This window comes from Cimex lectularius, unplaced genomic scaffold, assembly GCF_000648675.2.
Source record: "Cimex lectularius strain Harlan isolate CLEC.00 unplaced genomic scaffold, Clec_2.1 scaffold154, whole genome shotgun sequence".
Taxonomy (NCBI): Eukaryota; Metazoa; Arthropoda; class Insecta; order Hemiptera; family Cimicidae; genus Cimex; species Cimex lectularius.
In genome coordinates, this window is record NW_019392807.1 from 427,242 (window position 1) to 445,042 (window position 17,801).

Genomic DNA, 17,801 nt, shown 5'->3' on the forward strand with positions numbered 1-17,801 from the left:
GGACAGAATTGCAAAAATTGTTAGGACTTAGGCTTAGCGATTACTTAGCTTAGCGGCTTAGCGGAAAAAACGGCAAGGTTATGGTCAGAATATGTCTTATGTTAGAGCGGTTTGGTAGTGTTATGATTATGTCAAGTTAGGTAGGTTTATGGTTAGGGTTAGGTTACATATCCATGATAGCATGTTATTTTGTAAAGCGGAAAATGCGACTTTTTTGTCCAATTTCCGATTTTTGTAGGGTTATGTTAAGCTAGGGTTAGAGTTATGCAAGGCTAGGTAGGTTTAGCATTATGATTTCGCGGCATAATCATGATTCAATGTTTTCCCGCAAAGCTGTGAAAATATTCGCGTTTTTGTCCAATATACGATTTTTGTAAGGTTAAGTTTGGTTAGGGTTTGGGGTTGGCTAGGTTACATATCCATGATTCAATTTTTTCCACGAAGCGGAGAATATATGCGAGTTTTTGTTCTATTTCCGATTTTTGTCGAGTTTAGTTAGGTTATGGTTTTTTCCGGCATTGGACTATTGTTTTCAGCAATGTTAATAGGTTATGGTTAGAATATGGCTTATGTTAGGACTGGTTGGGTTTGTAGTGTTAGAGTTATATAAGGTTAGGTAGGATTAGATTTATGGTTAGCCTACATAATCATGATTCAATGTTTTTCAAGGAAACGGAAACTATATGAGAGTTTTTGTTCAATTTCGGATTTTTGTAAGGTTAAATTAGGTTAAGGTTATAATATGGGTTATATTAGGGACGGGTTAGGTTAGGTAGGGATACGGTTACGGTTAGGTTACACATTCATGATGAAATTATTTTCCGTGAAGCGGAGAAAATATGCGCGTTTTTGTAATAGGTTATGGTTAGAATATGGCTTATGCTAGGGCTGATTAGGTTTGGTAGTGTTAGAGTTATATAAGTTTAGGTAGGATTATGTTTATGGTTAGGCTACATAATCATGATTCAATGTTTTTCAAGGAAGCGGAAACTATATGAGAGTTTTTGTTCAATTTCGGATTTTTGTAAGATTAAATTAGGTTATGGTTATAATATGGGTTATATTAGGGACGGGTTAGGTTAGGTAGGGATACGTTTAAGGTTAGGTTACACATTCATGATTCAATATTTTTCCGTGAAACGGAGAAAATATGCGCGTTTTTGTCCAATTTCTCATTTTTGTGTGGTTAAGTTAGGTTATGGCTTGAATACGGTTATGCTTGGGACGGGCTAGGGTTATGTAAGGTAATGTAGGTTTAGGGTTAATTACATATCAAAGAGAAATATTCGAATTGTTTGTTCAATTTCCGATTTTGTTGGGTTATGTTAAGTCGGGGTTAGGGTTATGTAAGGTTAGGTAGGTTTAGCATCAGAGTTAGGTGACACATCCACGATACAATGTTTTTCTATGGAGAATATATGCGAATATGTTAAACATGAAATCAATTATTTTAGTAATACAAAAATGTAACAATAAAATTACCATTTCATCGTAGTGCACTTTCACCTTCAGATCAGTCTCCCCTTCCCTCTGGTTGATCATATCGGTTCTCAACTGAAAATGGAATAAAAATGGTAATACAATTGTATATCGTGTTTTTTTTTTTTTAATGAAACTTGTAAATCCACGCTTACATCATTTAGGATACTGTTGTTGTCCCTTGGATTTATGTCGTCCTCAAGCAGTTCGACACTCGTAAGGTCGACACTGTTGTAATTTGGTTTCAAGGTTTCAACAAACTGAAATGTAACGAGTAAACAAGTAATATATATCAAATTAAGACTTATTTAGATTTAAGGAAAAATAAAAAAAAATATATATAAAATCTTACCAAGTTTTTGTCGAGCTGCATAAACAAAAAGAATAATTTTTAAAAACTTGCAATTAAGACGAAGATTTTATTTATAGGTACTTACGAAAGGTCGCAGATCCGGATGGTAGAGAACGTGCCCGTTATTATTGACAATGAACGAGTAGCCATTTACTCCGAGCTGAAATTAATTCAAAACAATTTTTTAAATAAAGTTTTCTTATTTTATATATATAACAACTCCACGGTTCATATCATATCTCTATTGATAGGTTGAAAAATTCCAAGTTGAAAACCTTTACTCAGGTGGTTTCGTTTCTGATGATGGGCCATGAGCCCGAAACGACCATGTAATTTACTAAATTGAATAAAGGTTTTGAACCACGGAGAACTTGGAATTTTTCAACCCATTAATAAAGTTTTCCTCTTTTTTAAACTTAAGTTTAAAAAAAATCATGTGCTTACTTTGTAGGGGGGCACTAACTTCTTGATCTGTTGGATAGGGATGTCAGTTCCGACGACTCCGAGCAGATTGGCCGTCCTCTCCTGTTGAAAACAAACGAGATTGACAATTTGAATTAAATAAAGACAACAAAATAGGTTTGACAAGAATTCATATAGGCCAATAAGTCTACTACCTACTTTGGGTAAAATTTTAGAAAAACTACTGAAAAGAATTCTTCCGATTCTAAATTCTCAAAACATAATCCCAGGCCATCAATTTGGTTTTCGCAACCGCCACTCAACTGTCCAGCAGTGTCACCGCGTGGTAGACATTATTTCATCCTCCCTTGAGACGGGACAGTACTGTTCCGGAGCCTTTATTCACGTAAGCCAAGCTTTTGATCGAGTTTGGCACCCGGGCCTGCTGTTCATGCTCAAGGGCATCCTTCCATCCACCTACTATCTCGTACTGCACAGTTATCTCACTGACCGATTCTTCCAAGTCATCGAAGGCCATTCCCTCTCTTCATATTTTCCTATCCGTGCTGGTGTTCCTCAGGGTAGCGTTCTGGCCCCTACACTGTACCAGGTTTTCACAGCTGACATGCCATCTCATCCCGAAACCACCACATTCACATTTGCAGACGATACGGCAATTCTCTCTAGCAAGTCCGACCTTGTCATTTCCACTCAAAACCTCCAACAACACCTCATACTACTAGAGTCTTGGTGTAAAAAGAAAAGGATAAAATTTAAGAGACAAATCCACCCACATTATTTTCACTCTCCCCTCTGTTTTCTTAAACAATATTCCCCTCCCAACTGCGGACAAGGTGCGGTACCTCGGATTGTACATCGACAAACGCCTGACGTGGAATCCTCACACAAGACTGAAACGTCAGGAGGTTATGACACGATTTAGAGTTCTTCCACTTCTTGACAAACGCTCTAATTTACCTCTCAAAAATAAAAGGCTGCTTTACAACACCATAGTTAAGCCGATTTGGACTTACGGACTGGAAGTGTGGGGTTCAGCCAAATATTCCAATATCCACCGCATTCAAACTGCCCAGTCTATAATACTACGAAAAATACTAGATGCTCCATTTTATGTATCGAACCAAACTACACATACAGATTTACATATTCCTTTCGTACAAGATGAAATACGTTTCCGTTACCGTAAATTTCATAAAAACCTCCCAACTAACGTAAACCAACACATCAGAAACCTCGCATCCCGACGAATCCCCTCAAAACCTCCACGCCGACTGAAGAGACAATGGCAGCGAGATCTCCTAGGAAGTGATGGTGATGATAGTGAAAGTGATAATGACACACGTATCAATTGAACAAACAATTTTATTGCAACATTGGAGTAATATCAACGGGTATTTTCTCCACTCTTGGTTTTAATTTTGTTTTGTTTTAATTACCTTGCTCATTGTTACTTAATACCTACTTTAAGGTTGTAATGTACTACAAATTATAAAAAAACGACAAGAATTATTTTAAAAAATACTTACGGAACCGTTTCTCCTATCAAAAATCGGCGTTGAGACTGTGGTCATCAATTGTCCTTCCCGGATGTCCTCAGTCACAAGAGTATTCGTCTGCAATGTCAATTTGTGTATTTAGTTGTATGCCTTGGGTGAAACTAACTACTAAGATAGTTAAAAAATCATGAATATTTTCTGTATTTTCCTTTTTTTTTAAGTTTCTTTGTTTTGTATAAAAAGATGAAAGAAATTGGGGTTACTTCCAAATGAGGACCAAATATGGCCAATATTTGACCAATATTTTTTAAATGTTTAAAAATCGATCGAACATGGGCGTAAATTAATCAAGGGTGTATTTTCAAAATCTGGCGAAAATGAACGGAATGACAGAAGGTTTGGAACCGATAACCAATCATTTTGGTTTTAATTGGTTGGAAGGATCGTGCTGAATCGATCCAACTCGTCCCGGCGCGGACTTAAAATTGAAAGCCAAGCTGAAATAGCCGTACAAACAGAAATACGCGTTGTTGAAAATAAATTACCTATTTGTCATTCCCGAGATTTGTTTGTTTGGCTCTCTGTTTGCCCAAGATTTACAAGGGGGAGAACATAGAAAGGGAGTTCATGATTCATCCCTTTTCTTGATTTCTGCAGGGACCTATTGGGGGGTAAAAAAACCCGACGTCTACAGTAAGATTTAGGATGGGGGCTCCGGCTTCGTTTATTTATTAAAGTGAGCTATGCCCAGTGATAACGTTCTATCGTTTGGCTTTAAAAATTCACGCCTTGTGAGTTCTTGACGTAATGATTCTACGTGGTACTTCCCATTAAAAAAAAAACCAAGGTAAAAAAAGCTGTATTTTATGTCTTACCTGCCCTCCTGTGTAGACGGGCGTCCAGTGTATAGGGTGGTCAGACTGATACATGACCATAGGCCTCGACATGACTCGTAAATAATTCTGCACCTTCTCTTTTATTGTTTCAGGTTTGTCTATATTCTCGTAATAACCTGAAAAAATTGTTGAAATAAAATTCCTTTAAATTTGAAGTTCCGGTATTTTATTGTTGTTATTATTATTAAGATAATAAGATATAGATAAATACTAATATAAATCTTAAATAAAAGTATACAAAGTTATATTTTTTTATTAAAATATAATGGCTTTTGCACATAATGAACCCAGTTTTATGAGATTCCTAGCTTTACAAGCGATTCGACTAACTTTTTGAAAGCTGCACATTCTTGACTTAATCACAACTCGCCATCCCTTACACCTCGACTCTCGTCTTTTATGTATATTCGAAGTTCAAAATACCTTCCTAATCAAAACATGGTCTGTCAAAATCCTGCTGCAAGAGAGGAAACGGTTTGTAATTATTACAATGGTTTAAATTGGGCGGTATAAAAAAAAATCCGAGCTCGGTAAGAAAATCGCTTTTGGAAAGTTGTACTTTTTCCATACTTTCTTCAACATTCAAACCCTTCATCCCAAACAATTCTTCTTTTCTTTTTGTAGAACAATAATACGGAAACAATAGTAGCGAGGAATTTTTCCCAAAACAAACTCTCAGAATTGGAATAAATGTTTTCGTACAATATTAAAACAAAGGTGTAAAAATTTGTCGCAATTCTGCCAAAAATATACAATTCGCCATTTTTAAATACTACTAGCTACGAATTCGCAGGAAAAAGAAAAATAAAACAAAAAAAGGTTTGTTGTAATAGTCTAAATTGAGTTTGAAGAAAGAGTTTGAGAAATAATAATAAATTTATCAATTAATTATTCTTTCTATGTAAGGTCTTGGTTGAGATAAAAAAGTCAGTGTCAAGAGCGGGATTCGAACCCACGACTTTCGGCTAAATACGTCACTAATCTACCACTTGAGCTATCGTGACTAGCCGAAGGTCGTCTACTTCCGTTTCTTTCTTTATTTCTTTCTCTCTCTCTCCCTCTCTTTCTTTCTCCCAATCTCTTTCTCTCTTTCTTCTCGTTATTTCTTTTTTCTCTCTCCCTCTCATTCTTTTTTCTTTTTTTTTCTCTCTCACACTCAGATTCTCTCTATCTCTCCATCTCTCTCTCTTTCTCCCTCTCTCTCTCTCTCTCTCGCTCTCTCTCTCTTATTCTCTCACACGCTACGTTGTTCTTTCAAAGGCGTTTCATTCTTTCTCTTTCTCTCATTCTTTCTTTCTTTCTTTCTCTCTCTCTTTCTCTTTCTTTCTTTCTCATTATTTCTTTTTTCTTTCTCTCCCTCTCATTCTTTCTTTCTTTCTCTCTCTCTCTCTCTTTCTTTCATTCTCACTATCTCTTTCTTTCTTTCCTCCTCATTCTTTCTTTCTTTCTCTCTCTCTTTCTCTTTCTTTCTCACTACTCTTTCTTTCCTTCTCATTATTTCTTTTTTCTTTCTCTCCCTCTCATTCTCTCTCTCTTTCTTTCTCTCTCTCTCTCTCTCTCTCTCTCTCTCTCTCTCTCTCTCTTTCTTTCATTCTCACTATCTCTTTCTTTCCTCCTCATTATTTCTTTTTTCTTTCTCTCCCTCTCATTCTTTCTTTCTTTCTCTCACTCTCTCTCTCTTATTCTCTCACACGCTACGTTGTTCTTCAAAGGCGTTTCATTCTTTCTCTCTCTCTCTCTCTCATTCTTTCTTTCTTTCTCTCTCTTTCTCTTTCTTTCTTTCTCACTATCTCTTTCTTTCTTTCCTTCTCATTATTTCTTTTTTCTTTCTCTCCCTCTCATTCTTTTTTCTTTCTTTTTCTCTCTCTCACTCAGATTCTCTCTATCTCTCCCTCTCTCTCTTTCTCTCTCAGTCTCTCTCTCTCTCTCTCTCTCTCTCTCTCTCTCTTATTCTCTTAATCTCTCACACGCTACTTTGTTCTTTCAAAGGCGTTTCATTCTTTCTCTCCCCCTCATTCTTTCTTTCTTTCTCTCTCTTTCTCTTTCTTTCTCTCCCTCTCATTCTTTCTTTCTTTCGCTCTCTGTTTCTCTTTCTTTCTTTCCTTCTCATTATTTCTTTTTTCTTTCTCTCCCTTTCATTTCTTCTTTCTTTCTCCCTATCTCTTTTTCTCTTTCTTTCTCTTTCTTTCCTTTTTCTTTCCCTCCCTCTCATTGTTTCTTTCTTTTTCTCTCTCTCATTCACATTCTCTCTTTCTCTCTTATTCTCTCACACGCTACGTTCTTCTTTCAAAGGCGTTTCATTCTTTCTCTCCCTCTCATTCTTTCTTTCTTTCTTTCTCACTATCTCTTTCTTTCTTTCCTTCTCATTATTTCTTTTTTCTTTCTCTCTATTTCATTCCTTCTGTCTTTTTCTCTCTCTCTCTCTCTCTCTCACTCACATTCTCTCTCTCTCTTATTCTCTCACACGCTACGTTGGCCTTTTAAAGGCGTTTCATTCTTTCTCTATCATCAGAGTGTCTGTGTGATATCTGTAAAAAAGTCTTGGCGAAGAGTTCTTCTCAGTAGATGGCGCAAAGCTGAAATGCATTTGATTCACCAGGAAACTTACGAGTGTAGACGGACCGAGTGACGGCAACGTGAGTTCACCGATTGGCAGACCGTCCAAAAACCAGCTGTTTGTACGAAAAACGATTGCCACCCCCAGGTTAAACTAATTTCAAATAATTACCTTTATTAGAGCAGGCGATCCAAAATAGTTCCGCAGCGTTAGATTTGTCTTTTCCAATGAGGTATGTGAAAACCCTGACCGGCATGTGAGGCCAATTGTAAGCCTTGAAAATATGCCTGAGGTCGCCTTTTGGTCCCATCGTCACGAGCATCAGAGCCTGGTTACACTGACAGCCCTGGGAAGTTTGATTATACTGGAACAAAATTAATTAACATTAATTTCTGTTAATAGTCTCCAACAGTTTACGATTTAAAAAAGAAAATTTAAAACAATTTTCGTCGTTTGAATAAAACAAATAAAAGTTGCACCCTCGGTGCGTTATCGTATTGTCTCATGTCTAGATGGGGGATGTCGTGTGGGAATGTATTTTTCATGACGTTAGATTGAACGTCAAGCCTGATAAGCTAAAGGCTATATAAAAACCATCGGGTGGACCTATATTTGAAACATGCAAGAGTAAATTGTTCATCAAATGTCCCAGTGAAAAGCTCACTGTTTAAATGTGTCGAAAAGATTCACGCTTCGTTGCAAAACGATGCACTTGAATTTTATTCTCTAACTTCATCAATTGATAATTATTTAAATTCGTTCTATCTAAAGAGTACTGTAAAAATCAAGTCATATTCATAATCAGATAACATTCTAGTTTCAAATAGTTTTCAGAGTTGACTAACTGGTAAGCAACAATAAATAGTCTTTCTATGAAAAAAACGCCCTCTTTGCATTTTTCATGGCAGAGTTTTGTTAAATTAAACATTGATTAGTCAATCTTGGGATAAGCGATTTGAAAGAATCGCAAAGTTCTGTTTTTTGAGACTTGTGTTGAGTGAAAGTTTCCATGCATTAGAGGCTAACAGAGCAGAAAGAAAAAAGGAAATAAAAATGAGAATTCGTGACACGCATTAAAAGAGATACCAAAAATTTGTAAGGTTTTTCACTTTATAGTCAACAAGGCTAAACAATTATTATACTTTATATTTTACGTTGCTTAATAATAATAATAATGGACACATTTGATTTTCACTCTATGAACAATTTTATTCGAAGTTGTTCATTTTTTTAAAAACTTGTGTAAAAAAAAGATGTGCAGAGCAGAAAGTCCCTTTTTTGCACATCAAATTCATACTTTTATAGACAGAAGTCACTCAGGTACAAATTAAATTTAGTTTTTTACAAATCAAATTTTTCTTTTTTACTAAGTAACTTTTGCAAATAAAATTCACTCGTTCACAAATTCAAATTTACTTTTTTCCTAATGGAATTCAACTTTTTGAAAATGAAACTAACTTTTCTTCAACATCAAATTAACCCTTCATGCAAATAAATCTACTCTTTTGCAAATCGAATTAACCTTTTTGCAAATTATATTAACTTTTTGCGAATCAAGTATGCCATTTTGCAAATTAAATTCACCCTTTTGCAAATAGAATTATCTCTTTTGCAAATTAAATTAAATTTTTGCAAATCAAGTATGCCATTTTGCAAATTAAATTCACCCTTTTGCAAATCGAATTCACCTTTTTGCAAATTAAATTAACTTTTTGCGAATCAAGTATGCCATTTTGCAAATTAAATTCACCCTTTTGCAAATTAAATTAAATTTTTAAAAATTTTTACAAATCAAGTATGCCATTTTGCCAATTAAATTCACCCTTTTGCAAACAGAATTATCTCTTTTGCAAATTAAATTAAATTTTTGCAAATCAAGTATGCCATTTTGCAAATTAAATTCACCCTTTTGCAAATAGAATTATCTCTTTTGCAAATTAAATTAAATTTTTGCAAATCAAGTATGCCATTTTGCCAATTAAATTCACCCTTTTGCAAACAGAATTCTCTTTTGAAAATTAAATTCACTTTTGAATTTCATATCAAGTATACAATTTTGTCGTGTTCGAATGCAGGGCCGCTGGATTCGAACCTGGGACCTTACAGTGATGAGCGCCGTGTCAACGCTAAACCGTTGCGGCCACCGACGCCCCTGTTAGACACCTTTAACTTTAGATGTTGAGAGAACGAAAATTTTGGCGTTAACAGAACTCGTAAATATTTATACTGGTTAACAATTTCTATTATCTCCGCATTGAAATACCAACGTTCGGAAGCAGATAACCTCTCACCCCTTCGAAAAGCCATGAATTTGGATTTCCTTAGATTTGCTGTTAGACTCCATTGTCAATATCCTTTTGGAGGCGGCGATGCTTTCATATACAATAAAAATGTCGTCCGCATCCATGATGACCTTTATTACGTCGCCGCCTATATGTATACAAAACGCGAGAACGTATGGAAGTCAAGCAAAAACAATGCAAACCAAATTGGGCTGAAGATACAACCCTGACTTACCCCACAGCCAATTAAAAAAAAAAAAAATTGCTTTTCTCTGCCTCTTATTGGCGCAGAACAATGATTAATTATACTTTTTACGGTATTTAGAAATTTCGTAGATAAATCTTAGTTGTAACCCATTAGTACGAGGGCTCTTCTCTCAGCGTTATCAAATGCTGCCTTAATGTCCACAAATAAACAATCCAATTTTTGCCTTTATCCAAACTCAAACGCAAAATTTGTTAAGACAAAAATATTATCCCTCGTGGAAAAATCTCGACGAAAGACTGCTTGTGTCCTAATTAACAAATTATTAGTTGATACAAAAATTTACATTCGTTTCAATAAAATTCCTGAAAATATTTTAGCAATTGCAACAATGCAAGAGATGCCCCAGAAATTTGTGACTAGGTTTGAAAAGATCAGAAGGTTTACCATCATTTTACGCGCAAAGCAAACTTATTATGAATTTCAATTAATTAAGGTTTTTTAGTTGCGTTAAAAAAGTCAGTGTCACGAGCGGGATTCGAACCCACGACCTTCGGATAGATACGCCTAAGTTAGTGTCCGAGTGGATCGAAGTCATGATAGCTCAAGTGGTAGAGCAGTGGAGTATGTAGCCGAAGGTCGTGGGTTCGAATCCCGCTCGTGACACTGACTTTTTTATCTCAACTAAAAAACCTTAATCGAAAGATATTAATTGGTCAAGCGGACCACGAAAATTAGTGAACTTATTATGAATATTAGTTATATTTGTGTAACTCACTCTGTGCAGTATTTCGAAACCTGTCACCAACGCGGCCGAGAAGTTAGCGCCGCTTTCCAATTGAACGCTATCCAGCGCCACAATCAACTCTCTTTTGTTGATTTCGTTTGCCTAGAAAAATAATGTTTAGAAAAGGATTTTTAAGCAACACCGAGAAATATTAAAAACCGTACCTGAACTAATAAATCTTTAAAGCAGTGAAGAAGTTCCTTGGTCGTTTCCGCAAATGTGAAAACGTTGACGAAATCATCATCACCGAGCGTGTTGATGATGGCCTTAACTGTAAGCTTGGCTAGTTCTAAATCGTTACTGCTCATAGAGCTGGATACCTCCATCATGATTGCCAAGTCTTTTGGACTGGTGGAGGCGCCGACGTACCAATTGGACGTTCGGAAGTCGTGCAGCTCCTTGTTGCCTTTCGACTCCTCCGGCGGCCATTGCATGGCTAAAAGTTAGCCACAAGTTAGCGGGTCGATATTTCATAATCGACGTTACTGAGTGACTACTCACCGGGAAATCTTCTTAGAAACCCCGTCGAACTGCCGAAGTACTGCCAAGAGACAGCGGGGTCGACTTCGTAATTGTTGACAAACACGGGGTCCAAGTGTTCTGACCATCTCAAAGCGTTAGCCACCTGAATATCTGAAACAAAATAAATAAATACACATCTTATCTATTTAATGACAAGAGAAGTTAAAGTTAAAATAAAATTTGTTGTAATGCCCGGCTATTTTATTAGAAGTATATTATATTCAAAAGCCTAGGGATAGAAGGGGTCACAGAGCCTCTTGAACCTTGACCTAAATATATCTATAGTTCCCCTTTATTTTTCTTAGAACTCACCAGTCAGCAGGCTGTTAATCAGGTTTCATACCCTGGCTTGTGGTTCTTTGTTGAAGGAGATTGATTGCGGTTTATCCTCTCCCAGCCTATACCTTTACAGAATCACATTATCTGATCTTTGGTCTTTTCCACTTCTTGGCAAAATTTCCATAATGATTTTTTCGCCAGCAAAGCCAGTACTGCGTTCTTAGGCAAAGTGTTCAGTCAGGAGACACAATAGAATTCGAGTTTATTCGGATTTATTTTGTATTTTTGAGAGTTTTGAATCTCTTGGCCTGTTTCATCTCTAGGGTGTTGATCCAATCCTTACAAAAAAAAAAAAAAAAAATCCGTTTACTGTAAATGTAAAACACCAAGAGAAATGGACGGAGTCGTTGTAACGATTTGACTTCCGTTCGATTTTCCTTTGAATGCGCCCTTTGTCAAAAAGGTAATTATGTCCGAAGTAGTCGGAAAAGGCTCGCCGCGAAATGGCAAATTAAACCCGGCCCCCTCAGAGACATCAAGATTCGAAACGGGACAAGTTTAAGACGGCGAAACTTTACAATAGTCCGGCCAGGTAGTAAGACTCTTAATTAATTGTTCAAATTTGTCCACCGTCAATTGATTATTCTCCCGCGAATATTTTCCAAATAAGCAACGAAAGCTGAAACTCCCATCATGTTATCCCATATCTACCATTTATTCAACACATTCGCATAAATTATTTACGATTTTAGACAGTGGTCTTGTATGAACACTTCTATTACTCTTTTAAAATATAGATAGTAAGGGTATGTTAGTTTTGTGTTGCTAATGCACCTATAAAATAACGTATACATAATAGATTTCAGGCCATGTGTGTTTAATGTACTATAAACCTGGCAGATAAAAACCGTCGAAGATTATTCAAAACATTACTCTCGACTTAAGTTAAAATTGGCTTAACAAAAGGCTGGAAAAATACAAATATCTTGTCAATAAGATCACGTAGAAAAATAATAAAACAATTTGTAAACATACAGAGTTAACATTTATTTTTATTTTATTTTTTAATTTTTTTTTTCGGCCGGCTAACTACTAGGGTCATTGCCGGCACCTCACGTATACAGGTATTTAGTGGCTGGGTGTGGCTGTGACTGAATATCGAGTAGCTCACAGGCCCGCCAAATTAGTTTAGGTAATTATATATTTGTTGTGTGATGTGAGGGACAGGTCACCGTTATCAAGGTTGTAGTAATACTACCGAGATGCTGCGACCTCTCTAATATGAATGTATTTATTAGAGTGAATGTTTTGTGTAAATGGACGCGGATGTCGAGGAATATCGAGTACTCCACAATCCCGTCAAAAGGAAATTAGTCTAATGGATGAATAAAATTCTGTACATACTGTATGAGTGTATTTATTAGCACGAATGGAAGGACGTCGGTAGGATTATGACTTTTTATTTAGTTGCAGGGGCAAGACCTCAGTCGTGCATTTGTACTCTGAGCCCTGCCAAGTGTAGATTAGGTAATCATTTTCTTAGCGTGAGTGGGTATTGTTAGTGAGTCTGTAAATATTGAAGTATTTTTAACAAACCACGTGGGGATGGTAGGAACGAGCAACAAGACACTACTCTGTTTGGTCAGTGGAAACGAAATTAAAAGAAGAAATATAGTGAATGAGATAGAGATAAAGTTGAAATGAAACAAAGAAAAATGCGAGAAGCTTATATAGCTTTCTTCAGTCAAATCGGTACTTTTTTCTCCCAATTTAATACTTTTTCCAACCAAATTAGTACTTTTCCCAAGCGATTTAATACTTTTCTTAAGCAATTTCATATTTTTCCCGACCAAATTAGTACCTTTCTCAAGCAAGTTAATACTTTTCCCAAGCAAATTAATACCTATTTAAAAGGTATTCGAAAAAATTGTGGAGCATAGCGTCAATCACTTATTTCATTGAGTTCGCCAGCCTCCCTTATCGTTCCCAGACGGATTTCTAGGAAATTCTCCTTCCCCTGTACTTGATTTCCTTACCCCTAAAATATTCAGTTGTTTGTCACGTCTTATTGTATGCATTGCGTGAGTTTTATATGAATGAGTGACGGAAGTGACTGGAGTGACATAAATGGTCATAATGATGAACCATCACCTAGTGCTGCAGGCGGTTCATCTTCGTCCGGTGTCCGACGTTCAAGACCGAGCTTACGTACGCAGTTACATCAAGGCATCAAAAAGAACTTTTTATAAAATTAGTTGAAGAGGGTCATTCAGTCAAAGATGCAGCTCAAAAATCAAATTTAAAAACTCGAACTGGCTACAGTATATACAGAAATTATAGTATTTAGTATATATGGTAATCACAATTGAACTATTTCATGATCATAATGAATATATTTATAATCAAATGAAGTTTAACTGGACAGAAACAATCCAAGAAGCTTGTCCTATGGAGAAGAGTAAGTAGGAAGAGACTCGGAAGAGGTCGCTGAAAGTTAGTTTGGCCTTCTCCTTGATAAAACCGGAACGTATTGTTACGTTGTTGAATAGATGATCGACGATCACACAATAGATGAAAGGATGATATAAGGACGGCCTACATAAAAGATGATCGATTAATTGTCCTTTTATTTATTGAATGACAAAAATGTTTATTAAATATAATCAATTGTAGAAACTAAAAACATTCAACTGTGTGTTTTGATTTGTTTTTTTTTTCAAACCAAGGTTTGTCCTAGAAATGTTAATGCCTCTGCCTTTTGTTATTGAAATTGCAAAATGAATAGTGGCTTGTTAAATTTGTTTGGTATTTTCTGGTGAAAAGAAGAGGTTCTTCTTTTACCTCTCAAGTTGTACGCCTTGGATGATTTTTAATTACAGACAGATATTATTTCCAAAACCTTCCAAAATATTTCTAGCAGGCGTACATAGTACTGATTAATATTGGAACGATATTTACAAACTAACTTGATGTGAAGTAATTAGTAACGCTGGAGGAAATGGGTGTTAAGTGGCCGGCGCCGAGGAAACAGTTTTGCAAAACGTGGCGGTCGTGCGGGTTTAGCGTTACGCCGCGCCGTTTTATCACATTCCTTTGTAATATACAGGGTGACTGGCGATAAGTGTCGAAAATTTCCGCGTGTTTCTACTCACCATATGCAACAAAAAATTCCTATAAACCCCTGTCCAAATCTCAACGGTAAAGAAGTAATTTCAGGTTATGTGTTTATTTTTATTTTTCGACTTACATCCACTAAGTTGCTTATACACTTCAGAAATTCGGATTGTAGAGAAATCTGGTTTACGCCACCTGAAAGAACGATCAATTTACTGTAAGAAAACCGTTTAACATTGCAGAATTGATGAAAAAATTCTGCACGAAAAATTCAGGAAAAACAAAAATGTTGAAATTTGGAATTTTTTAAAATTTTGGATTGGTAACTGTTAATAGCTAGAATTCCCTCAAAAGTTCTCCATTCAATTAGTTCCAGCGGCATCCCCACTTTTTTTTTGTATTGCGCTTTTGGAAGGCCCAAATATTTTGCATTTTGTTGAAAAAAAAAAACTGGTGTCTATGAAAGGGGGCACGCTAAATTTTTCAAGGAAATCAGTCTGGCTCTTGAGTTTCGTGTCAGTTCTTTATAATTAAATTCAATCAGTTTGCCTTTTGTTGTCAGCTGACAACCTCTTCAGGTTGGTGATTTAAATTATGCCATTGTTTCCTAATGCAGATCTTGCTGATATGGATTTCATTTACGGTTGCTGCAACGATAATGCTACTGCTGCAGGGAGAGAATACCAAGCTCGTTTTCCACATCGAGATGTTCCAACAGATCACACCTTCCAATGGCTTTATCAGAGGCTGAGGGAATAGATGGAGATGAGGTAACTTGTTTTGAATGGAGAACTTTTGAGAGAATTTGCAAAGCTTCAGGAGTTTGTAGTTATTAACAGTTACCAATCCAACATTTTCAAAAAATTCTAAATTTCAACATTTTTGTTTTTCCTGAATTTTTCGTGCAGAATTTTTTCATCAATTCTGCAATGTTAATAGGTTTTCTTATAGCAAATTTCATGTTCTTTCAGATGGCGCGAACCAGATTTCTCTACAGCCGGAATTTCTGAAGGTTATAAACAATTTAATGGACCTAAGTCTAAAAATAAAAATAAACCAAAACTTGACATTACGTCTTTACCGTTGATATTTGAACAGGAGTTTATAGAAAGTATTTTGTTGTATATGATAAGTAGAAACACCTCTTGAAATTTTCGACACTTATCGCCAGTCACCCTTTATAAAATGTAGGCATTGATTTTTGGTGTGATAATATTTTTTATTCAAGTGTAGTCTCCAGCTGGAATTTAAGTTCCAGAATTACACCGGATTAGCTTAGATTGTATCCGTACTATAGCATCTTATGATCACAGTTCAAAAAAAAAAAGAAGAATATTACTTCTTTCAACGCCAACAACGTTCAGATATTAGGGACATTCACGATCTTTGTGTTAACCCTGTTAACTCGGTTAGGTCTTGTTAGTTCGGGAAAATGATGACGCAATATTGTAAGAATCGGCTAGTTAACATTGCTCGATCTAACAGGTTAAGTCGTAGGTGTAGTCACTTTGAAATCCGTCAGGGCGTAGGTAACCAACATGGCAGCCATGAATTTAACAGCTGTTTTTTGTTTACTCGTATTTTTATTCTTAAATACGCATTAATTATATCAGATCAATACATTTCTTTTGTTAATTTCTCACCTGTTCTTATACTCTCATTATTAGTAGGTACATCCCCAATCCTGGAAAGTTGTAGGCTGTTAGACGTTAGGATACAGGTTAGGTATGTCGGCGCTAATTGAAGCGTGTCATTTGTTAGTACTTTTCGAGTGCATAGATAACATTTTGAATGAAAGAGTTGATTCATTTTCCTTTTTTACTAATTTCTGGCATCTTACAATTTAACACGAAACAAAACCATAACACACAACAGCAAGCCTTCAAGGACTGTTATAGCTTTATTTTTGGTTCTGCTTTAAATTTAAATTCACTAATTTCGTGGTCCGCTTGACCAATTAATATATTACAATTAATTAAGGTTTTTTGGTAGAGATAAAAAAGTCAATGGCACGAGCGGGATTCGAACCCAGGATCTTCGGCTAGATACGCCGCTGCTCTACCACTTGAGCTATCGTGACCTCGATCCACTCGGACCTCAACTTCCCTATCTCAACCCCATCTTCTGGATTTTCCCTCCTTTTTGCCATTTTTCAAGTTGGAAGTTGGTGTCCGAATGGATCGAGGTCACGATAGCTCAAGTGACAGAGCAGCGGCGTATCTAGCCGAAGATCGTGGGTTCGAATCCCGCTCGTGCCATTGACTTTTTTATCTCAACCCAAAAACCTTAATTAATTGTAATATATTAATTGGTCAAGCAGGACCACGAAATTAGTGAATTTTAATGATTGAAAATGAAGTATACTTCACTAAAGCTCTCCGTGGCCATTTCATTTGTCGTCAAGAATCCAATCCGATTACACGACATTTGAAAAATGGCAAAAAGGAGGGAAAATTCAAAAGGTGCGCTTGAGATGGGAAGTTGGTGTCCGAGTGGACCGAGGTCACGATAGCTCAAGTGGTAGAGCAGCGGCGTATCTAGCCGAAGATCCTGGGTTCGAATCCCGCTCGTGCCATTGACTTTTTTATCTCAACCAAAAAACCTTAATTAATTTTAAATTTAAACCCACCACGTGTGGAAGTGTTAAAACAATTGAAGATAACAACAATCCCATTAACATGACAAATGAAAATGATCGCCTAGCAAGCCATATAGAACAGAAGAGAATGTTTAAATTGTTGAAATTGACAAGACCTAAAAGTCGTAAAAACAAACCGGCAATGACATTAGTAGTCAGCCTTCTGGGAAAAATAATCTTTACGTGTGTATGATTAGATTTATTGAAAATTAATGCGCTCAAGATAACAAATTTTTTATCGGATCGGTATGGATAATATTCAAAAATATAGGAGGTTTAGACTAGTTCTTCGTAGATAAAGGGGACTTGGGCTAAGTAGCCGATAAAGCCTGAACTTGAACCAACTGATTCAAGTTTCAATATTTGCTATTGTAGATTTTATTTATGGATGTTCTAATCTAAGTTATGCGCATTATTCTAGTTCACCAACAATATTATTTTTGAAGTAAAAAATAATAGTTAAATACACATAGGGGAAGGTTATGAATAGTGCGCTGATCAATTATTCCAATGAACTTAATTATGGATACAGGTTTTTCAGTAGGTATAAATCATTACATTATGTGACTTCAATTGTTATTTTGATCACAATCATTACAACAAACTATACCGATTTTTTTTTACTTCTGAAAATATACATGTCATGTTTAAATGCTGAATCGAAACAGGCAAATTCTGGGTTTCTCGGGTAAAGGAATTTCGATCGAAACGCATAAAACGTTAAGACTTAACGAGGGGTTGAGAGAAACTTGCTCTATGAATGTGAGAAAA

At 36.0% G+C, this 17,801-nt stretch overlaps 1 protein-coding gene across 2 annotated transcripts in view; it reads right to left on the reverse strand.

Moving 5' to 3' along the window:
• LOC106664727 (voltage-dependent calcium channel subunit alpha-2/delta-4) overlaps nt 1-17,801 on the reverse strand; it is a 186,223-nt gene that overhangs the window by 22,817 nt on the left and 145,605 nt on the right. For both annotated transcript variants that reach the window (XM_014390698.2, XM_014390699.2), the window contains exons 5-15: nt 10,979-11,110; nt 10,642-10,913; nt 10,469-10,579; nt 7,375-7,567; nt 4,626-4,762; nt 3,781-3,867; nt 2,276-2,356; nt 1,917-1,991; nt 1,832-1,846; nt 1,635-1,739; nt 1,483-1,554 (exon numbers count right to left, since the gene is read on the reverse strand). In XM_014390698.2, coding sequence (XP_014246184.1) covers nt 1,483-1,554; nt 1,635-1,739; nt 1,832-1,846; nt 1,917-1,991; nt 2,276-2,356; nt 3,781-3,867; nt 4,626-4,762; nt 7,375-7,567; nt 10,469-10,579; nt 10,642-10,913; nt 10,979-11,110 — 1,280 coding nt within the window. The remainder of the gene's footprint in view (nt 1-1,482; nt 1,555-1,634; nt 1,740-1,831; nt 1,847-1,916; nt 1,992-2,275; nt 2,357-3,780; nt 3,868-4,625; nt 4,763-7,374; nt 7,568-10,468; nt 10,580-10,641; nt 10,914-10,978; nt 11,111-17,801) is intronic.